Genomic DNA, 27,367 nt, shown 5'->3' on the forward strand with positions numbered 1-27,367 from the left:
GCTGTAGCACAGCAGTGTGTCGGTCACCAGAGGGGTTCAGCCCTGCTTCAACTGAGAGAAATCATCAAACCAGCAGCTAACAACTGGTATTTAAGGAACAATTGAACTCTAAGATTCTATGATTCTATAACTTTTTTTTATAACGTTTTTATTAAAAGACATTTATACCAAAAAACACAATTTATTCAAACTAAAGCTGAATAACCCTGTTACCTGGAAGAAAATATTCTGAGATTCATTTTGTAGAATTGCATCTTAAGCCACATGAGGTTGACTCCATGGCTAAGAATAACTGAAAGTAAGGTTCAGCCATTAACAATATTTAAAGCTGCCCCTCACTTCTGTTTTGGATAATTTACTGCAAAAGTTTTTTTTTTTTGTACACAGGCAATATGTTTATGTGGTTCAAATTCACACTTCTTCCCTTTCTCAACGACCTAGCCTTCAATGGGACAACTAACTTTACCAGCTTTTTGTGTATTCTCCCAGAGATATTTTGTGCATGTAAAGCACTTAAATGCATATTGCTCCCAAACAACCTTTGTTTTAACCAAATGGCAGTATATTTTGTATATTGTTTTGGACTTTGTTCATTTTTTTAATAGTAACTCCTGAAGTTCATTCTGTATTAATACAGAAAGAGTCTTCACATTTCTTATTTTAAATGACAGTCACAGTATCCCATTTTTTGGCATTGATATGGCTCTTAAACTAAGTTTTAAGTCCTCATGAATGAAGTGGAAGACCAATGGATCAAATAATAGTCATTACTTGGAAAGTCACTTAGTTGTTCTAACCTTAAAGTACACAGTTCCTACCTAAAAATAAGAAAAAATTCTTTTAGTTGTATAAAACACAGTTCCTATCTGAAATGTAATTGTAAAGGACACAGTTCCTACCTAAAAATAAGAAAAAAAATTCTTATAATTGTACAAAACAATTTAAAAATTTTTTAAAAATAAGACTGTGTATACAACAGTAAATTTCTTCCCAGGTAACTATGGAAAAATAACACATTTGTTTATCTTTTTTGTATAATGTGAACTTTCATATGTTTTGAGAGTTTATATTTAAAAATTAAAGTATGAAAAAGCACAGATATATAAAGAAAAAATAACTCCTGTTAAAGTACTGAAAATGTTCACTCTATACAGACTGTCATCCTGGGCATACTTTATTATAGTTTGAGTTAATGTATACATCTGAAAGGAAGAAAACATAATTAAAATGATTCAGATTACCAAAAAATTCAGTCTGGTTTTCCTTTAAGACTGAATAAAAACAACTGGACTGCTTTGAATGAATTGAATAGGAGAATCCTTACACTGATAGATATACCTCTCTTAACAAAGATAAAGAAAAGGAAGATATTTTATTAATTTATTAAAAAAACCTGCTGAGCAAATTGACAAGCAACACTAGGGAGAGATTCTGATTCAAACCACAAGTACAAAAACCGGTGAACTCTGCAAGGACCTCTTGACTGCAGCACTGTAAACTTTTACAGCTTACTTGGTGACATTAAAGGTACCTGTGGCCTAAAGTAAATGTTTTAGGACATCATGTACTCTGATGATGTGGCAGTTCACGGTACAACTGCAGCTGCCCTGAAGACCATGCATACTGCTGGCCTCCTCCAACAACTGCACAGCATCTCAGCACCAAGTGTGCACACAGCGCTTCAACAGTGAAATGTCATTCATTCTAATTTAGTATTTCCTATCTTCAAATCGGCACAAAGTAATCTAAGATCAGGACAAAGTCTTGTTATGGAGGCAACTCTTATTCATACAGCTATTTTAGGACAGGAGCTCTATTTTCTCTTTCTTATAAATGCCATTTTCTTACATGGCTGGGTGATGTGCCACAACAGGTACTGGATAAAGATCTGCAGATTGAATAATACCTCTTATCTATTATGCTTTTTAACCCTTATTATTTCCATTTGACATTACTAAAGAGTAATGCTGGGTCTCCAGATGGCCAGAATAATGCTCTTCTCACTACCCAATTATGTTTGAGGATGAAGAATTCCAACCCTATACTTACAATACAGAAAAGAACATAAATAATAAATGACTTAAAAAACTACTCAAAATTTAGGTTGTATGTTACTTTTCCTCAGATCTCATAAAAGTCACAAACGCTCTTGCTTCAGACTCCTTTAAGTATCACTGGACATAAAGTGTATGCTGCAGCTTTGCCCAGGAGATAATGAAGTGGGGGTTAAACATGAATTAATTTTCTAAGAAGCAACTTCACAGGGTAGAAACCTGACAAACATTACTTCAGTCAGTGACAAGCTCCGCATCAACAGATGAGTCCTGCTGAGAGTATGACCCTGGACATGATGCAATGAGAATGGCCTTTTACCTCTGTGTTTTTCTTCTGCAAACCAGAACATCAGAATATCAGAATGATTCAGAGTGACACAAATTAAGGGGTATTCTACAAAATACCTGGCCAGTAATTCTCAAAACTGTCAAGGCCATAAAAAAACAGAGAGTATCTATGAAACTGACAGTCTAGAGTAGTGAAAGAAGGCATGACCAAAAAAATGTAATGTAGTATCCTGGGTGCGATCCCAGAAAGAAAAAAGGTATAAGGGAAAGTCTGAGGAAATCTGAAGTATGGATTTCAGTTAATAGTACAGTATCAATATTGGTTCAGTATGTGAGACTGTATCATACCAGTATGTTAACAATGGAGGAAACTGGGTAAGGGGTATGTAGGAACTCTCTGTACTATCTTTATGAATCTAAAACTAATTTAAAATTAAACGTTCATTGAAATTAATTAAATATAAAGGCAAAGATAAGCACATGTTTGTAAATTCCCATTACAGAGAATATTATTACAAAGAAGGATCAAGAATCAAACTAGCTCTATAGCCTGATGACTCAAAGCAATTATTTTAAGTATTTGGCTATAACACATCCTTTACTAAGAATCACCACATTTAATTAACTTCTCTGATTCCTAATCATATAATGTATAATACAAAAAAAGTTGGATTAGGCTATTCAAAAGAAACATTTGACAAAATCCAATACCCTTTCATGATGAAAACACTCAACAAACTAGGAAAAGAAGGGAACCTACTCAACCTGGCATAGGGCATTTAAGACAAACTCACAGCCAACATCATACTCAATGGTAAAAGACCAAGAGTTTCCTCCAAAGATCAGGAACAAACCAAAGACACTTTTTTTGCTGCTCCCACTCAACATTGTATTAGGAATTCCATGCAGAACAATTAGGTAAGAAAAATTAATAAATGACAAATAAATTGGAAAAGAAGAAGTAAAAATATCTCTTCATCCCATTAGGATACGTTATTTTTTAAAAAAGAAAGAAAATAACAAGTGTTCGTGAGCATGTGGAAAAACCAGAGCCCTCATACATAGCTGGTGCATAAATAAAATTGTGTATCTGCTGTAGAAAATATTCTGGTGATCCCTCAAAAAGGTAAACAGAGAATTACCATATGACTCAGCAATTCTACTTCTAGGGATATACCCAAGAGAAATGAAAGCATATGTCTACAGAAAAATTTATAGACAGATTTCATAGCAGCATAATTCAAACTAGCCCCAAAGTATAAACAACCCAATTGTCCATCAGCTGATAAACGGATAAACAAAATTGATAGATCTACACAATGGGATACTGTTTAGCCATAAAAAGGAATAAATCACTGATACATACTACAATATGGAGGAACCCTGAAAATAACATGCTTAAGTGAAAGACAGCAGATACAAAAGGCCCCATGTTGTTACGACTCCATTTATATGAAATGTCTATAGTGAAGAGGTAAATCTATAGAGACAGAAAGCATATTTGTAGTTGCCAAGGGTTGGGAGAGGGGGTTTATGAAGAGGAACTGCTTAATGGGTACTGGTTTTCCTTTAGCATAATGAACAAGTGTTGGAAGTAAACATAAGTGGTAGTTGCTTTTGCATGTACCAGAAATGGTAGTTGCATTGTGAATGTACTCAACACCACTGAATTTTATACTTTAAAATGGCTAACTTTATGTGAACTTCATTTCAATAAAAACTTTAAAAAGAAAAGGTAATGTGAACACACACACAAAATCTGCATGTTCTAACAGGCATTCTTGGAGCTACAGCATCCAGTTCCTCCCCCAAGGCAGTGGATGGAAAGTCTCTTCCTACAATAAGCATTTAGGTAGTCCATTCATAACGGGGTATATATGCATGTTTACATGGACATGTGTATACTTTGCATTGGTTTTACTAAGTGGTAACAGAGCAGGCTCTCTCCAGACAGAGGAGACAAATGAGTCACAGTACCACAGAGCCAGAAAAAGAGAGAGTACTCAGAGATGGAGCTTTGTTGCTCTACCTCAATTCCTTGGGCTGTACTCGCCCCACTTTCTGCCCACTCAAAAAACAGACACCAGATACTCTTCTTTGGGAAGCATTAGCAAGAAATTAAAATTTAAACATAAAAGTAGATTGCCAGGTAGTCCACCATGATGAATGACACTTGCTGCCAAATACAGTTTTCCCCACTATCCTAAAGTAGAGCATTCCTATGAACCTTTCACAAGCTGAAATTGTGAAAAATGAAGAAGCAACCATTAATTTATGTGGAAAAAGATTTGACAATTTCCAAACCCAAAAAATAACCTCTCTTAGGCTTTTCTGATACCTTCAGACACCCCCTACAAATGGATGCACAAAACAAGTGGAAATATGGCACAGATACTTACAGACATAGTTCAAAGTTCTGGTAGCTTGATGCTGAGATGCTAAGTGTGGTTCCTGGGGATGGAGCTTGGTGGGGCCACTTTTGCTGCTCAGGGTGTACAACTGTCCCCATACTGGCTCATAGCAAAACAAATACTGAACACTCTTTGCTTGCTTCTTGTCTTTTGTCATAAAAGGGAAAATCCACTTTGCATTTCTTCTGGTTGGCGAAAACAGGTAATAATACAGGTTTTTCGTAAAAGCAAAGTGATGTAACATGAACTCTTGAAAAGTGGGGATACCTGTGTATTGTAACCCTTATGCAAATTATATCATTTTAGGAAATCTCATTCTACTCTTTTCTGGAGAGAAGATAATGCATTAATGAGCAGAATAAAAACTGGAATCCTTCACATTCAAATGCTTTAAAGATATGATTTACTGGTATCCCTGCTGTCACTGCAGCTGTCTATTTTCTATTAGGTCATGGAAAGACAGGCCCTGAAAGACTAGCGGTTGTTCCCCCATTCAATGTCAATTAGGTTTTTTTTGGATAGCCAGTGTTTATCCTAACTTATCTTTGTGCAAAAGACTTGAGGTATAGAGATGAACAAGTTTTCCAAGAGTCTAAGTCTATTTAAGCTACCTCTGTGTTTTCCAAAGTCTGCTTAAGTGGTAAGACGTCCAGAAGATTGAGATTTATTTCATTCTTCTCCCACTCGCAAACAGATGAACACAGTCTTATCATCTCTTCTTGTTCCCTCTGGTAGTAGCTCCCCACACCTGCATTCAGATTCCATACCAGACAAAGAAAGATAGTCACGTCCTTAGGGAGACTGTATGGTGGTTCAGGGCCTTGCCCAGTAGCTGTGGGTTGGACGAAGCTGTTAAGACCTGGAGAGCCTCTTCCTGCCATCTGCCCAGAGGACTCAGTTCTTTGTTTAATTCACATTGTGGGTTCCTTTCTTCTCAGGTAATTTCCCTTTAATTTCCAAATATCCCTTCATCTTCTACCTGTGGCTGCTTAATTTTTTTGGGGGGGGGACCTTTCTTAGCTCTGCAATAATTGTAACAAATGCTTAAAACCCTTAAATCACTATTGACTGGATTCTGATTTTTCTTTATAAACATCCTCAAGAGCTGCTCTTACTCCCATTTGCCACTTCTGCAGACCCCCCTCTCTGCCCTTTCCCTAATCTTTCCCTTTGATTGAACACTGCAGGGGCCTCAGGCCCAAGTGCCTCTGCTTCTAGAGATTGGTGCAGACTAGACTTCACCTCTTCTCTAAAGCAGAGTATTCCTGGCACTTCCTATTTCACTAGCTCCTCATCAGTCTCCATTGAGAAACAGTGGCATCTTGTAGCACATTACATTGGACTGGCTAGTCCTGAGGAAGAAGGAAGACACAACTTCACACCTCTTTCTTAGCTACTCTGAGTACTTGTGAGTGCCCCCTGCATTCGTGGTCCTGTACCCAAAGCAGAAGAGGCGCAGTCCTTGGCCTCAGAGGGCTAAGCAGAAGTGAAATTTAAAAAATACGTAAGAGCTTGTTTTGAAGATACTGACAAACACCAGTGAATACAGAATACTTGGTCATTATTCTCAGTGTACAATTAGGCACCTGTCTACTTGCCCTTATATCTGTCACTGTCTTTCAGTATCTGTGCAATACATGTTCAGAACATCCATAACATCATTGCTGGGCTAACTGGTCCAGAAGGAACAGGTGTACTTGTTCATATACCACAATGTCTCTCTCTTGTGAGGAAGGACACTCTTACAAAGAATTGTTTCATAGGTTCTGTTTTCTCCAGTTTTCTGCGGAGCATGAGGGCTGATTTGGCTCAAGCTAATTAGAACTCTGGAGCCAAGAAATGAGCACAACAAGGGTGAGCCTACCAAGACTGCCAGCTGGCTACCCCAAGTGCTCTGGATCTAACAGCAGCTAGAAGACAGGGCAGAATAGGTCACTTGACAGAGACAAACACAGAGGAAAGGGGGCAGCAAGATGCAGCAGCCCAGCCAGAGCAGGGAGTCAAACCGGCCTCATATTGGATCCCACCCTGCCTATGCTTTGGCCACAGAGGTAAGTGGTGGCGTGCACTGGCATTTGGCTGCTCCTGCAGACCTGCCAGGCACTGTGCTCTGTCTTCCATGGTTCTTCTCCGTGCTGTCATCTCAGGAAAGCACATACCAGAGCTGCAGTCTGGCCCATAGAAAAGTTCTAGTGTGACCAGAGGATTGTTCCAGATTGTAGCAACAGACACTGGAGGGTAAGGGTACAGAGCATTAGATCTCAGGCCTCTTTAAGCAACAAAAGTTTCCAGGGAAAAGAGGTCAGGAGCAAGCAGACTATTCATGCCTGTTATACAGGGCCACCTTGAAGTCACTCTTGATCCTGACGGATTGCAGGTGCTGGAGAATCACCAAGGCCAGGTTTGGATGCAAACCTAGAACTAGGATGCACAGTCTACATCTGGCATTGTATCTGGAAAATAACTTTTGCTATCATCATTCTGTATGAAAACTTCAATTTCATAATTGTCTGTACTCACATCACCAGGTTGTTGGCATTCCTTTGATTTTTTTCCTTCAAGTCTATTATTCATTTAATATATAAAAAAGAATGTGTAATTTTTATTGCTATTTCATTAAGGACACATATTCAAGACACGTTAGCTATAAATGAGAAGATGGAGCAAATGATATGGTTGGTATTATAGAGTATTTAAAGAGCATGAACATACTCCTTTTAAATTATCTACAGCTCTGGTTTTACTCCAAAACATTTAAATTTGCAATCAACTACCTGTAACCTGACCCTAGACCAATAAAACGATAAAAATTTTAAAAAGAGATAAAGGGTAGAAAAATGGATTCATATATGCCATCTGTAAGAGGAGAAAAGATACACAAAAACATAATACAGTGCAAACTGTTATAAATGCCAAAAGGTGATATATTAAACAAAAATATATTTAGGAGCATACATAATAGGCACAGTATTTGCCGAAGATGCAATAATAAATACTACTACTACTAATACGCATAATCCTTACCAACATGTTTACAACCTTATAGTAAAATCCGACACATCTATAATTGTTACAAAACAAATAATGTCAAGAGTATCTACATAGCATTTTATAAATGTTGTCTCATTTAAACTTTAAAACAACCATCCAAAGCTGACAGTGATGGTACTAGCTATATGGGGCTGTTGTGAAAATGAAAAGAGTTAAGATTACCTATCTATCTATCCCTCCCTTCCTTTCTTTCTTTCCATCATCTCTCTTTAACCAAGAAAATGTTACTAGGAGGTGGCAGAGCTGAAATTTAAACCAGGCTTTTCTGCTCCCAAAATTTATGATTTTTTTAAATTCTACCACACTGAAGAAGAGACTAATTCCATGAGAAATTGGGAAAGATTTCACAGGGCAAGTGGCATAAGACTGAGTAGTGAAGGTTGCACATGACTTCATGGGAGGAGACTGAGGAATACCAGGTGGAAGATGAGCACTGTGACTGCACCACATCGTCAAATAACCATTTCTCTTTTTCTGCCTATAGATAATTAAAAGAATCCCCAGGGCAATTAAGAAAGAAAAAGAAATCAAACAATCCAGATTGGAAATGAAGAAATAAAATTATCTTTATTCTAAGATTACACTATTTTATATATGGAAGATCCCAAGGGAGCTACTAAAAAACTAATAGAGCTAACAAGCGACTTCAACAAGCGTTCAGAATATAGGTCAGCATGCAAAAAATTACTTGCATACCTATAAATTAACAATAAAAACCTGAAATGAATTAAGGAAACATTTACGATGGCATAACAAAGACATACTTAAGTATAAATTTAACGAAAGAAGTACAAGACTTGTAGACTGAATCTATAAATAAAGCACTGTTAAGAGAAACTAAACAAGTAATTAAAAGACATCCCATATTTATGGATCCAAAGGTTGCTAACATGGCACTTCTCTCCAAACTGACCTACAGATTCAACACAGTGCCTATCAAAACCCAGTTGATTTACTGCAAAATTGATAAGCTGATTCTAAAATTTATACATAAATGTAAGAGACTCAGAATTTCCAGCACAATCTTGAAAAATAAAGTTACAGGACTCATGATAAAGTTACAGTAATTAAGATCATTGTGGCACTTGCATAAAGACAGACATATATAGATCAATGGAAGGTAACTGACAATCCAGAAAGAAATACTTATGCTTGTGGTCAACTGATCTTTGAGAACTGTGACAAGAAAATTCCACAGTGAAAGAATAGTCTTTTTAGCAAATCACGGCTGGGAAACTGGATACATACATGCAAAAGAACAAAGCTGTATATCCCTGCCTCACACCACTCACAAAAATTAACTCAGATGGATCACAGATCTAAATGTAAGAGCAAAAACTATTAAAACTCTTAGAAAGAAAAATATGCATAAACCTCGTAACCTTGGATTAGGCAATAGTTTCTCTGAAATGACAACAAAACACCAGAAACACAAGTGACAAAAAAAAAAAAGACTGGAAAGTACCAAAATTACAAACTTTTGTTTTTCAAAGGCTATAATCAAAACAGTGAAAAAAAAAACAGAATGAAAGAAAATATTTTCAAATCATGTAAGAGATTTACATACAGAATAAATGAAGAACTCTTACAATTCAATAAAAAGGGCTAATAAGCCAATTAAGAAAACAGGCAGTGGACTTGAACAGGCATTTCTCCAAAGAAGTATACAACTGGCGATCAAATGGCCAAGAGGCACATGAAAAGACGTAATGTAAATGCAAATCAAAGCCAAAATGAGATACCACTTCACACCTACTTGGATGGCTATAATAAAAAAGACAGATAATTACAAGTGTTGGTAAAGATGTAGAAAAATTGGAATCCTCATACACTGCTGGTGGGAAGGTAAAATGGTGCAGTTTCTTCAGAAAACAGTTTACTTACTCAAAGAATTAAACATAGAGTTACCATATGACCCACTCATTTTACTCTTTGGTATATATTCAAAGAAAACTGACAACATACATCCACAGAAAAAGAACTTGTCACAGATGTTCATAGCAGCACTATTCATATAATCAGTCAAAAGCAGAACAACCTAGATGTTCATCAACTGATAAGTGGATAAACTAAATATGGCATATTCATTAAATGAAATATTATTTGGTATAAAATGGCATGAAATGCTGATACATGTTATAACATGGATGAACCTTGAAAATATGCTAAGTGAAAGGAGCCAGTCACAAAAGACCATATACTATATGGTTCCATTTATATGAAATGTCCAAGACAGGCAAATTCAGAGAAAGCTGACTGGTGGTTGCCATGGGCTAGGGGAATGAGGAGTTGGCAGTCAATTGGTGTGGGGTTTCTTTTTGAGGCCATAAAAGTGTTCTAATATTGGATTATGGTTGTAATCACAAAACTCTATAAATCTAACAAAAACTGTTGAATTGTGTACTTTAAATGGGTGAAATTTATGTTATGTGAATTATATACCAATAAAGCTCTTAAAAAGGGGTAAGGGGAGTAAGATAGATTCCCTCAGTTTTAAAGAACAAATAAACAAAATTTAAGAGCTGGGCAACTGAGATTAAAGAGTTTATTTAAGACTCATAAACAAGGAACTAATGACTAAGAGATTTGAATTTACTGACAGCACAGGTAAGAAAACCTAAAGAATGGGCTATAGCATCATTTATGAGGATACATTAAAAAACAATTTTCCTGCTTGCATAGTATCTTGTGCATCACAATAAAGATACTCAAATCATTGAAAAAGAGTAATTGCAACTTTTCTACAACATAAAGAAAAAAAACTTCAGAAATAAAGTATGAGGAATAACAACAACCTTATGAAAATGTGCTGCTGAGTAAGTCAATCGGTGAAATCATTCCAGACTCTGGTAATAGGTGGTGGTATGTCGGAGGAGCAAGCAGACTGCCCACAGGCTGCTGAACAGAACGAGTTGTAGCCCTCCATCTGGGCTCTTTCAACATTGACACGTTTGTGTCACTGTTCTGGAGAAAGAATGATGTGCCATTCCATCACCATATCATCCAACCACTGAATAGGAAGAAAAGTGAATGTCCGCAAGCAGGGGGAAGAGCAGCGTTCACCCAGGGAGACCTGGCCAGTGAGCACACAGCTTGGGGGCCGGCGTGCCACAGCTGATGGCCTTCCTCTGACAGGATCTTTCTCTACTGTCCAAACACATAAAGCCTAACCATTACATCCAGTATCTATGAGTTCATGTTCCTCATTGTGCTTTATTAATGTGCCATTTTTCACCATTAGGAGTCTGGGGTATCTTTAAGGCTCTAGAAAAAGACAAAAATATACCAGCCATAATTACCAGCACCACCTGCACTGGACCCAGAATTAGGACAGTTTTTGCCAAGTGTTTATTACAGAGGAACTTCTATACTGCCATCATTTAGAAGGCAGTGGTCATATGTCATGTGTATGAATTTACATAAATGTTTGTTTTCTAAAGGAAATTAACTTCAACTCCTTGTTGATGAGTGGGGTGGCCAAAAGCGCAGAAGTAAAAGCCAACTTCAGTTAAGCTTCTCCCACAGCCAGAATGCTGATTTGTAATATGATGTCTTTTCTTTGTTTATTTTAGGGTTCTATTATTATAACAATGTTCATCAGTATTTTACAATTTTTAAGTGTTCATATTTGCTCTTAAAGAGCTTATGAGCCATCCTCTATTGAGTGCTTATTATATGGGAAGCATCATACTAAACACTTTACATACACAATCTCAGTTAATCCTCATCATGAACCTGTATCACGGAAAGTATTTTAATTCCAACTTCCCAGATAAGGCAACAATTCGCCCAAGTCTCCCTGCTAAGTGGCAAAGTCAGCATTTGAACCCAGATCAGTCTGATTCCTTCCAGGCCTTCTGTTCTTTCCATTATAGCCGGCCTCTACTTCAATGCATTTTAAAATAAAAATGGTACTTATATTAGAAATAAGAAACAGGATGCCCTCACTGTGGTTCTGTTGTTGTTCAATGTTGGACATTCTCATTTCCTTACACATCAGCAAAGTATTTGCTGTTCCTCCTCCCACTCACTTGTCAAAGCCCAGCACTAGCTTCTGCCCTCACCATGCCCCTTGCCTCCTGTTCATATTTTCAGTCCTTACTTCCTTAGGCTTTCTTTGCAGCACCATGCTCAGTCGCTCACTCTCCCATGCAGAAGTCCCCCGTCCGAAGTGCTTGCTGTGATGTACTGGAGGTTCCTTGTGCAGCCCTGCCCTGCCTCCTCACTCTCCTCTGTTGGCTCCTCTCCCCAGTTCACCAAGGCCAGGTGACCTGAGTTCTCCACATTAGCATTTCTTCTTTATTGCCTACTTTTGCTCTGGCTTTAGAGGGTTACTAACTGTGACCAAACACCTCTGGAGAAGGTGCAGGAAGCCTGTGACAAGGAGGGCTGGGGGCATGCCTTTCACCGCCTGCCCTCCAGTGCCTTTGGCACTCAGCACCACAGATAAATAAAAGCTACTCCTATTAGCAAATTACATGAATGTACATACACATGTACATACTGACCAGCTGTAGGCTGAAAATTTCCAAATATTTATCCCCAACCTAAATTCCTTCTTTAAATGTGAGAGCTGTATATCCAACTTTCTCATCTGACATCTCTTCTTAGATCTCAGAGTAAAAGGCCCCAAACAGAATTCCCAAGCTTCACTCCCACTTGTCTCATCTTAGTAAACGGCCCATCATTCCACCAAGCAATCAAACTGAAGCTCATTCTTAGTGTATTCTTTTACTTCACTCTCCCTGCCTAATGCTTACTGCGTCACCACACACACCAGAACAGGCACCCTTCCCCTGCTCCCCAGCACCACCCCGGCCTCCACTGGGGCTCTGCTCCATGGGGCCCTCTTCCCAGACCATTTTCCATCTGACAGTTAGAGCTGTCTTTCAAACAGGTAAGTCTTATTTTGGGTCAGTGGCCACCATGGCAAGCACATGTGGACCCTGCACATGGCCTATGAGGCTGAGGCTGGCCTGCCCCCGATGTGCTACTGCCAGCCCATGTGTCCTGGACTCTCCCTCCTCCCTGTGAGGAGCTTTCCAAGGCAATCTGTCTCCTGTGTGCAATTCCTCCACCTGATAATTTTACCTGACTAGCTTCCATTTATCTTTCAAGTGTCAGCTTAAATAGTGCTGCCTTAGAATACCCATCCTAGAATCCTCTAAATTAAATTCTGTCCCTTCTCCATCATGTCCTCTTTCATAGTGTCCAACTTTTTCTTACCAGAGGACTTACAACAAGTTATAATTTGTTTGTAATTGTTTTCTGTGAGCCTCCCCTACTAGATTGTGCTCCATGAGCATAAGGACAATGTCTGGTTTTGTTTACCATTGCAGACTCAGAACCTGGCCTAAGACAATGGTGGTTTTTTTGTTTTTTTACTTAGTGAAAAGCAAAAATTAATATAGGACAAGAGACTAAAGACAGGGTCAAAAGATGAAAAGAGAATAAAAATGTGCCTTTTTTCCTGAGTTCAGCTCTGTGCATTTCCACTGAACTATAATGGAAGATTAACTGTTAAACTGTTAACCTGAAAGGTTATGTCCGAATGCATGACCATTGTTCTATGAATTAGATGCCCTCACAAAAGATTAACTCTCCCATTAAAAATATTTCTGCAATGACAAGCAAGAAGGAATGTGCATCTCACAGGAAATAAAATAAAATTATTTGTCCCTAGTTAAATATCTCAAGGCAAAAGGACGCAAATGTTTCAGAAAGTGAGAAAGGTTATGATTATTAGCAGTCACCATGGATGGGTAGAGGTAAAACAGCTTGGATTCTGCTCTGCCAGGAGGCAGGGAGTCATTAGGAAATTCACTTACTTTGTCAGCAAAGTAAGTTTACTCCATTATAAATTATCTCTAAGACCGATGTTCTTTCTACTCAAAAAGCCCGTGGTTTTATTAGTCATCTATTTATTTAATATTCATTCTACATGTAGTGAATCTAGATAAAGGTGTTTGGGCTCTGAATAGACTGAGTGGCTTAATGGTTAGGGAGTGTCTTTGAACTGGCTTTCTGTTACTCTTAATTTTAGTGATTTATAAAACCTAAGTTTGCGTTGGTTACTCTGACCTACAACACCTTGAGAAACCCCACAGAAATGTTTGCTTTAATAACTTGAGTTAAAGGCAGTCATCCAGGAGAACAATGGACAGGAGATTCTTACATATTATATTTCTGAAATCTGCAGTATATTTTTGATAATGTTTCACAGCTCAGAGGACATGAGCCTTTTGACCAAATCTACTGACCCTGCTCAGAACTGGCTGGCTTCAAATAAATATCCTTTAATTTCAGAGTTGACAAAAACTGGGCTTTCTGCCATCAGAGTATAAGCTCTTACTGCTCTCAGAAAAATGACACTGCTAACATGCTGGACCAGACTGGGGTTGATGCCCACGGTCACGGTGCTAACTCAAGTCAGACAGAAACTCATCCCAGTGTGCCATCAGCAGTCACCTGACCTCATTTGCACAGAGAAGGGAGGACTATTGTGGCAAAAGAGTCTACCATTAAGACACAATTCTTTCTTTTTTCACATGCCTTAATTTCTTGGGACATGGTAATTTCTGGCAATTTACAAAGAACACACATTGATCAAAGCTGTCTTTCGGCCCACTGAGAGAAAGATCTTTGGGGTAAAGCAGGTCATGTCAAGACAGCAACCTAGGAGCTGCCTTCAGTGGGAGATGTGGCTGTGCAACTGTCCCGTGTCTGCCACACTCATGCCTCTGGACAAGATTAACTCAAAGGTGTTGTACAGGAGATCACCCTATGATCAGCAAATTAGAGGTAGACATTTCAAGTAGATAAGAAAGAAATCTTCCAGGTCATAAACCTAAATCTTCTAATTATGTTTTCTCTTATATACATGTTACATGTGCATAAATAAAAAAAGTCTACATTAGAAAACGTATCACTAAATGATTCTCCAAGGCACATACTTTAATACATTTTTCTTTATATGTACATTAGTAAAGACTTAGTAGAGCGTTAAGTAAAATTTTACTTCTATATTAATTTGATCTGTGAACTGGAAAGCCTGATCACTATTATAGCAAATTTACCTAGAACACATTAATGATCAGTTACATCACTGATACATAAGATTTTTTTGTAACCAGAAGTCATCTCAGAAGCCTTGTTCTCAAACCCATGCTACCACCCTCTGTCCAAAGTTCACTTTCCTACACAGTCCAATCAATTCCCCTGTGGCAGGGCACTTCCACTTCTCCCACTGCCCCAGGACTGACCCTTAGGTCCACCTTAATCTAAACATAGCTTGATTCTAACATAATTTTCTCTCCTTTCTTTTGGCTCCAGTACTCTCTACTGTGATTTTAGGATTTCATATCTCATTAAGTTATTCTTTTTGTCTACCTATGTAACTGTTAGCAACTAAGAACCACTCTGAGGCTCAGTTTCCTACTCTGTGAAATGGGACTGGTATACTCGGGCCTCTGCGCCGCACACGGTCCTGTGTGCTGGAAGCACACACACACACAATGCACATTCGTTACACCTGAGTGACTGAATGACATTTCCTTGTTTCTGCGGTTCATGCAGCCACTACAAGCATAGCCTCATGTGATATGCCCCGTGTTTTCTCTAAGGTACAAACCAAAAGCATTCACAATGCCAGCCACTGGCAGCAATTCATCAGGCTCAGCTTCCAGTTTCTTTGCTCAACAAGTAAAACAAGTACCACCGAAAGATCTGGAGGGACAGGCTTCAAGATTACTCATAAGGAAGCAACCTCATTGTCAGTCTCATCTTGCCTTCTACTCACAGTGACTAAGTCTCCACTCTCCCCGAATGCCTCTGGAGTGTGTGGTCTGTGTGTTGGGCTACAGAAGCTGTATGGAAATCCTCATTGCCCAGCTGACTCAGTGTCCCTTCTCCAAGGCCAAACACTGGATACAGGCCAAGAAAAAGGCTAAGCTAAACAAGACCTGTGTCACATCTATATCTGCCTCAGACAATTCTGTTCAGCTTTACCACAGATTTCAGTCAAAGATTAAAGACTGGTCTACAGCTAGAAATCATGTTAAAACCTTAAAGTTGGTGTCACGGATTTCACATGTATACATATTCCAAACAAATAGAAATAAATTTTTTCTATGACTCCAAAAGAAATACTCTACACCTACAGGAGAGTTTTTGATATCTATAGTACTTTCAAATAAAGTGCTATCCACTGGAGGAAGATTCATAACTAATACAGTGTTTCTTTTCTTTCCTTTTGAAAGTCTCCAGAAGGGCACCACAAGAATAAGATGACTGGTAATTATTATTTCTTCAGTATGTAATTTCTTTTTACAAGTAGATAGAAAAAATGATTGTTTTTCATTTCTATTCTGTTGTAAACCTGTCTCACTGCTTTGAGGACAATTCAACACAGAAACACAACCTTCAAAAGTTATGCCAAGGCTTTGAGGTAAATAAACGTTTCAATCAACAATATGTCTACAGCTATTTGAAATAATACAAAACCAGGAAGGGCCTAAATTTGAGTAGAAAAGAAGATGTCACTCTCAAAATTGGCGAATTAAAGTACTTTGAACTATGGTTGGCCCATGTAGCTGTACTGTCCACCATGGAAGCTACCAAGGCCACTTTAAATAAAGTTAATTAAAATGAAATAAACTTTTAAGATTAGGTTCTTCAGTCCCACTAGCCATATTCCAAGTGCTCAATAACTATAGGTGGCCAGTAGCTACCTCACTGAGTAATGCAGATATATAACATTTACATCACTGCAAAAAGTTCTAACAGGAGTAGATTGAAACAGCACCCTCTGAAAACCACTTGTCATTTATTACCCAGGTTTTTAAGACATATAAAACTCAATAGATATTGCAGGAGTCTTTTTAGGAATGGTAACCACATGTCTTGGATTTTTAGAACAATACCAGTATTTCCAGTATATATTTCTTTCAATAACATAAACAATTAATGGTAAAAGTAAAAGTAACAAATTGTTTTGGTAGGACTTTTTATGTAAATAAGTAAACAGACAGAATCATTTGTCACACCATGTATCTCAAATACTGATCTAAGAAAAGACAAAAAAAACCAAAACAACCCATATATATGGTGAATACAGTCATCTAAATGCTCTGGGAAGAAGCTCTACTTTCTCTAAGTGATTCTAGGCACCAGGCCTGTGTCTTGTCAACTCACCGAGTTCTAGGTGGGTCTGAGCCAGGTGGAGCAGCTGAGCCACCTGCCTGCTGATACCTGCAGGGAAGGTAGTAAACTCTCTGTACAACCACTCGGACCACAACTCCAGACCTGGTGGCGGATCCCTGGCTTTCTGCTGCATCCAGGAGAGAATCCTTCAGGGAAGCTTGGGCTGGGAAGGGTCGTTTTGCTTCTTTGTGCCCGTGGGTCCAGTCTGTCCCCATGGTGGTAAGACCACTACACGTAGCCTGGCCAAGACATGCAAAGGAAACAATTTCACTTTGACTTACGATGGCATACTACACACCAAATAACGGTATTTCTAAGTAATTCTCTGATGTAACTGCAGAACACTAAAGGAGCAATGAAGATAAAAAGGAAACCTACAGCCTGGGTCTCCATGCACTGCTAGGTCACTAATGCAGCTGAGTAAGGCAAGGTGAGCAAGAGTAACATGGAAACAGCAAAGAGTGTTTCCTGCCAATGGAAGAACAGATCTTCAGTTTTTGAAAATAGGAGATATTAGAATACCTCCTGATAATTTAGAAAATTTTTCTGTTATGAGGTAATAATCCCAACATGGCAAACTAAACAACAAAATAAAAGAATGACTAGGTTTTCTATATGCTAAGAAGCTGGAAAACCTAAAAGAAATGGACAACTTCCTAGAAAAATACAACCTTCCAAGAATGACCAAGGAAGAAACACAAAAACTAAACAAAACAATACCAGCAAAGAAATTGAAGCGGTAATCAAAAAACTACCCGAGAATAAAACCCCGGGCCAGATGGATTTACCTCAGAATTTTATCAGACATACAGAGAAGACATAATACCCATTCTTAAAGTTTTCCAAAAAACAGAAGAGGAGGGAATACTCCCAAACTCATTCTATGAAGCCAACATCACCCTAATACCAAAACCAGGCAAAGACCGTACCAAAAAAGAAAACTACAGACCAATATCCCTGATGAACAGAGATGCAAAAATACTCAACAAAATATTAGCAAACCGAATTCAAAAATACATCAAAAGGATCATACACCATGACCAAGTGGGATTCAGCCCAGGGATGCAAGGTGGTACATTTGAAAATCCATCAACATCATCCACCACATCAACAAAAAGAAGGACAAAAACCACATGATCATCTCCATAGATGCTGAAAAAGCATTCAACAAAATTCAACATCCATTCATGATAAAAACTCTCAACAAAGTGGGTATAGAGGGCAGGTACCTCAACATAATAAAGGCCATATATGATAAACCCACAGCCAACATCATACTGAACAGTGAAAAGCTGAAAGCTTTTCCTCTGAGATCGGGAACAAGACAGGGATGCCCACTCTCCCAACTGTTATTCAACATAGTACTGGAGGTCCTAGCCACGGCAATTAGACAAAATAAAGAAATACAAGGAATCCAAATTGGTAAAGAAGAAGTTAAACTGTCACTATTTGTAGATGACATAATATTGTAAATAAAAAACCCTAAAGACTCCACTCCAAAACTACTAGAACAGATATCGGAATACAGCAAAGCTGCAGGATACAAAATTAACACACAGAAATCTGTGGCTTTCCTATACACTAACAATGAACTAAAAGAAAGAGAAATCAGGAAAACAATTCCATTCACAATTACATCAAAAAGAATAAAATACCTAGGAATAAACCTTACCAAGGAAGTGAAAGACCTATACCCTGAAAACTGTAAGACACTCTTAAGAGAAATTAAAGAGGACACTAACAAATGGAAACTCACCCCATGCTCTTGGCTAGGAAGAATTAATATCGTCAAAATGGCCATCCTGCCCAAAGCAATATACAGATTTGATGCAATCCCTATCAAATTACCAAAAACATTCTTCAACAAACTAGAAGAAATAGTTCAAAAATTCATATGGAACCACCAAAGACCCCAAATAGCCAAAGCAATCCTGAGAAGGAAGAATAAAGTGGGGGGGTGGGGGGTCTCGCTCCCCAACTTCAAGCTCTACTAGAAAGCCACAGTAATCAAAACAGTTTGGTACTGGCACAAGAACAGAGCCAAAGACCAGTGGAACAGAATAGAGACCCCAGATATTAACCCAAACATATATGGTCAATTAATATATGATAAAGAAGCCATGGAAATACAATTGGGAAATGACAGCCTCTTCAACAGATGGTGCTGGCAAAACTGGACAGCTATATGTAAGAGAATGAAACTGGATCACTGTCTAACACCATACACAAAAGTAAATTCGAAATGGATCAAAGACCTGAATGTCAGTCATGAAACCATAAAACTCTTAGAAAAATACATAGGCAAAAATCTCTTAGACATAAACATGAGCGACTTCTTGATGAACATATCTCCCCGGGCAAGGGAAACAAAAGCAAAAATGAACAAGTGGGACTATATCAAGCTGAAAAGCTTCCTTACAGCAAAGGACACCATCAATAAAACAAAAAGGTACCCTACAGTATGGGAGAATATATTCATAAATGACAGATCTGATAAAGGGTTGACATCCAAAATATATAAAGAGCTCACACACCTCAACAAACAAAAAGCAAATAATCCAATTAAAAAATGGGCAGAGGAGCTGAACAGACAGTTCTCCAAAGAAGAAATTCAGATGGCCAACAGACACATGAAAAGATGCTCCACATCACTAGTCATCAGAGAAATGCAAATTAAAACCACAATGAGATATCACCTCACACCAGTAAGGATGGCCACCATCCAAAAGACAAACAACAACAAATGTTGGCGAGGTTGTGGAGAAAGGGGAACCCTCCTACACTGCTGGTGGGAATGTAAATTAGTTCAACCATTGTGGAAAGCAGTATGGAGGTTCCTCAAAAAGCTCAAAATAGAAATACCATTTGACCCAGGAATTCCACTTCTAGGAATTTACCCTAAGAATACAGCAGCCCAGTTTGAGAAAGACAGATGCACCCCTATGTTTATCGCAGCACTATTTACAACAGTCAAGAAATGGAAGCAACCTAAGTGTCCATCAGTAGATGAATGGATAAAGAAGATGTGGTACATATACACAATGGAATATTATTCAGCCATAAGAAGAAAACAAATCCTACCATTTGCAACAACATGGATGGAGTTAGAGGGTATTATGTTCAGTGTAATAAGCCAGGTGGAGAAAGACAAATACCAAATGATTTCACTCATATGTGGAGAATAAGAACAAAGAAAAAACTGAAGGAACAAAAAACAGCAGCAGAATCACAGAACCCAAGAATGGACTAACAGTTACCAAAGGGAAAGTGACTGGGCAGGAGGGGTGGGAAGGGAGGGATAAGGGCAGGGAAAAAGAAAGGGAGCCTTACAATTTGCATGTATAATGTGGGGGGGGCGCATAGGGAGGGATGTGCAACACAGAGAAGACAAGTAGTGATTCTACAGCATCTTACTATGCTGATGAACAGTGACTGTAATGGGGTTTGTGGGGGGGACTTTGTGATGGGGGGAGTCTAGTAACAATAATGCTCTTCATATAATTGTAGATTAATGATAATAAAATGAAAAAAAAAGGTGAATAGTAAAAAAAAAAAGAATGACTAGGTTTTAATAAAAGTGAATCATATTATTAAGTGCTTGCTATGTGTACTTTATGAGTCTCTGCACTTTACATGCTCATGTGATCTCCCAACAACCCTTTACAATATTGAGTATCATAAGATAACAACACTTCTGGAGTGCTTTCTACATTCCAGGTACTTTTCTTTACATATTGTACTTACATAATAAACATTTAACCTCATAACCACCCAAAGAAGTACATTATATCAGTATCACCATTTTACAGACAAAAATATTGAGACAGAGAAAAGTTAATTTCAGTATCACCATTTTGAGATTAAAACATAGCTCATGAATTCAAAATCATGCAACTGCTGAAAGCTTTACATGAAAGCAGTAATGCCCATGCAGCCGTATCTTATGTCTTCTCTGACTGCTGATGAGAGAGCCCTCCTTTTCACAAAATTGTCCAGACACTTCTTCTGATGGCTGGGGAAGGGTTGGGTCTACTTGATGAAGGCTGGCCTCCCTCCGATTTGCTCACATGCTGCGTGTCAGTATCAACATCCTATCCAGTATCGATTCAGGTAACTCTGTGACCTTGAGGCAGGTGCATGGGAAGTCACAGACACTTGGAACCTGGAGTATTCCCTAGAATGCCTGTTGTGCCCACTTGGGTGAAGTTTAGTGGTTCCTTAAATTCATTTTGGCAGATAATCATGGTTCAGGGCCAATAAAATTCCAACAACCAACCTCCAGTGAATAATCTCAAGTATATGCAGCTATTTTTATCCCAAGGGATATAGATATTATAAAAAAGAACAAGATGTTTTTTTGATAAATAAAAAAATTCTTAAACAATATTCTTAGGCAAGTATAAGATGAGAACAGAAAAAATAAAAACATGTTTTAAGAAATTAGAATAAAGACTACACATACATAATTAGCTGAAATACTGTTAAAAAGACCCAGTAAATGCTGAACTGAACAATAATTTCTTCAGCATAACAACAACCTGATGCTCTAATATGTACATTTGCTGAATATTTGGAGGGGGACCAAAGGGAAACATCTTCACTTTTACCTAAAAATCCTTTCAAGTCTAATTTTATTACAAAGCATAAAAACTCTAAGCCAATGAGGGTTTACCTGGCTTTCAGGTGAATTATTTGTTACAATTTTAAATATAAACATCTGGGCCAAAGTGATGCATCTTCTTGGAAGGGGTGTGTCCCAATACTGCAGTTCATGTGTTGTTTTTGAATCTCCTTTGGCAACGACTTTCTGGCAAAAGTAAGTATTCAGAATAACAGGGTAACTTCCACCTGGGATAATAAGCTTCTGCCTGAAAAAGAAAACACACATAAGTCTATTTATAGTGTTGAATACCCCTCATGTTCTTATTAAATCAGGAATATGAAGAGCAATGATGTGCCTGCTATGGGACAGATAAAGCCACAGCAGCGCATTAAGTGACAGCCACCATCACATGGTCAAGAGTAACTGTCAGTGGATCTGACCTTACTTTTCTAGTCAAAGTCCTGTGTAAGGAGAGGTGATGGAAGAAGCCATGTAGGTGCCTGGGAGGCCCTCCTAAGTCTGGTAGCTGAGGCCTTAGGACTCCTCAGGGAGAAATGCAGGAAGTAAGCAAAAACTATCACAGGCTCAGGAATTGCCCAGATATTGAAATAAATGTTATTTACAAATAACACTTTCAGACATTTTAACAGCTCTATCTTTCAAAGAACACAGCCTCTAATGCCAAATGTACTCCCACCTGCTATCAGATGCACCACAGCTACTGAATGAATGCCTCACATTTAGGTAGGAAAAGGGTCTGGGAATATAACAGACCCAATGCTCCCAGTTCCTCTCAGACATCTGATTTGAGAAGACTCTTTAAAGCTCATTCCTTATAACATGTAGCGCTGCTCAACATTCAGAGAAATTTAGGAGTTGCACTTCTGGGAAGATGGTGCAGACATACTTTCCCCTATTTATCCCATTAAGCACAACTAAATGCCTGACATTATGTAGCAACTGAACAGAAGACGACACTGAGGGCTGGAGAGTAGGAGGCCAGCTGGGGCCAAGGGACCTGGAGGCCCAAAAAACAGCACAGTGGTGAGTACCTGGGTCTCCTCTGTCTCCTATATCCCAGACTTCTAGCTGAAGAAGGTGGCATCCTGGGAACAGCAATGGATACAGACTAAAAAAAAAACCCAAAGATCTCATACTCTATTTAACCACAGGACCAGGGATGGGACAGTCTAGTGAGACAGAAACTTTTAGAAAATAACTGTTCTGCTCTAGGCAAACATCACAGAAAAAGCATGACCCAGCACCTCACACACAAGCAAATGTAAGTGGGAAGCCCAGACTTCCACCTTCATCAAACTGAAAGAACAAGCCTCTGAAGCCCAGTTGGGGTGGTGTGAGGGATGGCGGGGTAAAATGTTGGGACTTTCTTCTCTGCAGGCTTGTAACGACCTCCTGCCATCCTCCCATAAACACCATTGCAGTGGAGACTACCCCCATGCCTGGACTTCCACTCCACTTGACATTACTGACCAAACATCACTCCCTGCCCCTCTAGCATGCATTTGAAGCAGGCCCCACAGAGTGTCAGGACTTTCACCTCCACCAGTGGTACTAAGGCACCCTCCACCCTCCCACTTTCCTCCAGCGTTGTCAGTGGGAGCCACCTGGGAGCAGTAGAAGGTATCCTGGCTCTGCCCCCAGTCAAGGTGATGTCAACAGAGGCCTAGCAGGAAGCTGGAACTCTCTGACCAACAGTAAAAAGGGGACCTTCCCTTCCCTCTCAGCAATCAGTAGAGGTCAAGTGGGGAATCTGGACCTCTACCTCCCTCTGGCATGAACAAGACCCCTTCACTTCTCTCAGAATAGTCAGGCAAAGCTACCTAAAACATATTTAAATAACTGCCAGAGTCTCACATAATAATACCAAAAATGCAAAGACCGCCATCTAAAAATGACTTGTTATACTAAGAACCAGGGAAAATCTCAAGTTGAATGAAAAAAGGCAATTAACAGATGACAATGCTAAGATGACAAAGATGTTAGAATTCTCTCACCAAGATTCTAAAGCAGCCACTACAAACATGCTTCAATGTGCAATTAAGAATACACAAGGGACAAGTGACAGAATAGAAAATCTCAGCAAAGAATATAAAGCCTTGGCAAAGAAACAGATGTATTAAAAGTGGAAATTTTAGAACTAAGAAATAAAAAATGAAAATTAAAAATTCAATGAATATGTTAACAGCAGAATGGAGAGAAGAGAAAAATTTGTGAACTTGAAAATAAAATAGAAATTAACATAAACAAAACACAGGAAAACTAGACAGAAAAAAACCTTCTGTGGAAAGAAAAAAATAAAAATAGACAATAATAAATAGGCAAATATAATAGGCTTTCCTACTCTTGTTAAGTTTTTGAAGTTTTATTTGGAATTGAAGCAAAATTATTACACTAATATGGTTCTAAATGTATGCAGAGGAAATATTTAAGACAATCATATTATAAATGGGGACAGTAAAGGGATATGAGAGGTAATTCTATACTTCATACAAACTGACAAAATGTTGACTCAGTAGACTGTGATAAGTTATGTGTATAAAATATAATGCCTAGAACAACCAATAAAAGAGCTATAGAAAGAGATATACACAGAAACATTATAATTAAATTAAAATGAAATTCTAAAAAAATTTCAAGGAACCCACATGAAGCCAGGAAAAACAAAACAGAAATAATAGAGAGCAACATAGAGAAAACAAACTACAAAAGGGTAGACATAAGTGCTAACACATCAATAATTACATTAAGTAAAAATGGTCTAAATAAGTCAATTAAAGGACAGATTTGCAGAGTGGGTTAAAAAACATAATCCATCTATAAGTTATCTACAAGAAATACACTTCAAGCATAAAAATATAGGCAGGATGAGGTGAAAAGATGGAAAAATACATCATGTAAACATTAATAAAAATATAGCAGGGGGAGGAGTATTAGTATCAGATGAAGTAGACTTCAGTGCAAAGAAAATTATCAAAGACAGAGACAAAGAGGAACATACAATGATAAAAGGGTCAATCTACCAGGAAGAAACAGCAATCTTAAATGTGTATGCAGCAAACTATATAGATTCAAAAACTGATGAAACTGAAAGGAAAAATGGACAAATCCAGAGTTGGAGACTGCAATATTCCTCTCTCAACATTTGTTATTAACAACCTCTTTCTAGAGCTCTTTTATTGGTTGTTCTAGGCATTCTCTAGAGAGAATATCAGCAAGGATCCTGAGAAGTACAACAATACTATCAATCAACAGAATCTGACTGACATTTATAGAACATTCCACCTAACAGCAGCAGAATACATATTCTTTTCAGAAGCCTACAAAACACATGCTAAGAAAGACCATATTTAGGGCTGTAAGACAAAACCCCACAAATTGAAAAGAATTGAAATCACATAGAGTATGTTCTTACATCACAATGGAATAAAACTAAAAATTAAAAAAAACATGATAGGAAAATCTCTAAATACTTTTAAACAAAACAATACACTTCTAAATCATCCATGGGTCAAAGAAGTAGTGTTAAGAAACAAACAAAATAAAGTAAAATGTTGACCTGAGTGAAAATAAAAATTTAATATATCAAAATTTGTGGGAAACAGCTAAAGCAATATTGAGAGGGAATTTCATAGCACTTACAGGTTACATTAGAAATAGGGTGAGTCTCATATCAATAATCTAAGATCTTAACTCAAAAATCTAAGAAAAAAAAGCAAAACAATAGAAGTAAATAGTTAAGAACATAAGTCAATGAAATTAAAAATAGAAAAACAACACAGAAAAAACAATAAAGGTTTTTTTGTATGATCAATGAAACTTACTAATGAGGGAAAAAAACAAGGAGGATGCAAATTGCCAATACCAAGAGTGAACAGAGGGTTATAACTACCAATTCTGAAATATCACAAAGCTAGTAAGAGAGTGCTCTGAATAACTCTACATATACCATTTTTAACAACTTAGATGAAATGGACCAACTGCTCAAAAGCACAAGTCAAATAGAGTTGAGTAAAAATTCTACCACATGTGCAAAGAAGAATGAATAATCAATTTTATGTAATCTCTTTCAGAACACTTCCCAATTCATTTTATAAAGCTAGTACTACCCTGATGTAAAACCAGATGATGAGAGTGCAAAATAAAACTACAGACCAACATTCCTCAAGAATATAGATGTAAAAATCCTTAACAAATTATTAGTAAATATAATTAAGTAATACATAAAAGGAATTATACAGAATGAAAAAGTGGGGTTAATTCCAGGCATGGAAAGCCTATTTGATACTTGATAATCACTTCCACTACTTTAAAGACAAAAGAAGTCATATTATTTCATCAACAGAGAAAAACCATTTTATGACATTCAACATTCATTCGTAGTAAAAAAAAAACGTAGAAAACTAGAAAGAGAGCACTCCCTCAACTTGAAAAAAAATGTTTATGAAAAGCCTACAGCTATCATTATAATCAATGCCAGAAGAGGGAATGCTTTCCACTGGAGATGGAACAAGGCAAGAACATCTGCCCTCATCAACACAGGACTGGAAGTTCTTGCCAGTGCAATAAAGCAAGAAAAGGGGAGGTAATGACATACAGATCAGAAAGGAAGAAATAAAACTGTCCCTATATGTGGGTGAAACAACTGCATGTGTAGACAATTACAAAGACTCTACAAAGTAACTCCTAGAACTACTAAGCTCACTAAGCTCACAACAGATATAAAAAAATCAACTGTTTTGCTATGTACTATCAATGAACGTGTGGACCAAGACTAAAAATATAAATCATTTATAATTGCAACAAACAAACCAACAACAAAAAGTACCACATAATCTGGATTATATGTGGCATCTAAAAAAGTCATACTCCTAGAATTAGAGAGTAGAATTGTGGTTGCCAGGGCTGGGTGGTGGGGGAAATGCGGAGATGTTGGTCAAAGGATACAAACTTTTAGTTACTTGATGAATAAATTCTGGAGATTTAATGTACAGCACAGTGACTAAGTTAATAATATTATATTGTATAGTTAACTTTGTTAAGATGGTAGAGCCTAGGTGTTCTCACCATAGACATACACACACAAAAGGCAACTATGTGTGGTGAGGTATGCATTAATTAGTTTGACTGGTAATCATTTCACAATGTGTACACATGTCAAACCATCACATTGCACACCTTAAATACATCTAATTTTTATTTGTCTTAAAAACCTAGAAAAAGATAAAATTTATAAAGAAAGGCAAAGAAAGGAGAATCTCTGAAACAATTTTGAAAAAGAAGAGAGTGGGGGAATAACTATCTGATTTCAAGACTTATTATATAATTGCAATAATCAGTACTGTGTGGTACAGGTGGAGGAATAGACATAGACTAATAAGACAGAATAAAGAACTCACAGATTCCAAAGATATGCTCAACTGATTTTTGACAAAAGTGCCAAGGCAATTCAATAAAGGAAGTAGCCTTTGGATATCTGTAGGCAGAAAAATATGAGCTTCAGAGTAAGTTCTCATATTTTATGTAGAATTTAACTCAAAGTGGATCATGAACATAAATGTGAACTATAAAGCCATAACACTTTCAGAAAAAAAATTGCAGAAAATATTCAGTATATAGGGTTAGGAGAAGAGTACTTAGACTTAAGATAAAAAAAAATTACCCATAGAAGTAGAACAACAGATAGACTGGATTTTATCGAAACTAAAAACTTTGCTCTGAAAAAAACCGTTAAGAGGATG

General features: G+C 37.7%; 1 protein-coding gene across 6 annotated transcripts in view; it reads right to left on the reverse strand.

The window, feature by feature from the left end:
• The window catches only part of SPIDR (scaffold protein involved in DNA repair), a 453,159-nt gene that overhangs the window by 127,689 nt on the left and 298,103 nt on the right, over window positions 1-27,367 (reverse strand). For 5 of the 6 annotated variants that reach the window (XM_036925470.2, XM_057498093.1, XM_057498094.1 and 2 more), the window contains exons 9-10: window positions 21,678-21,873; window positions 16,997-17,244 (exon numbers count right to left, since the gene is read on the reverse strand). The exons of the other annotated variant lie outside the window; for it this stretch is intronic. In XM_036925470.2, coding sequence (XP_036781365.2) covers window positions 16,997-17,244; window positions 21,678-21,873 — 444 coding nt within the window. The remainder of the gene's footprint in view (window positions 1-16,996; window positions 17,245-21,677; window positions 21,874-27,367) is intronic. 6 annotated transcript variants of the gene reach the window in all.

The sequence above is a fragment of the Manis pentadactyla genome, chromosome 3 (assembly GCF_030020395.1).
Source record: "Manis pentadactyla isolate mManPen7 chromosome 3, mManPen7.hap1, whole genome shotgun sequence".
Lineage (NCBI taxonomy): Eukaryota > Metazoa > Chordata > Mammalia > Pholidota > Manidae > Manis > Manis pentadactyla.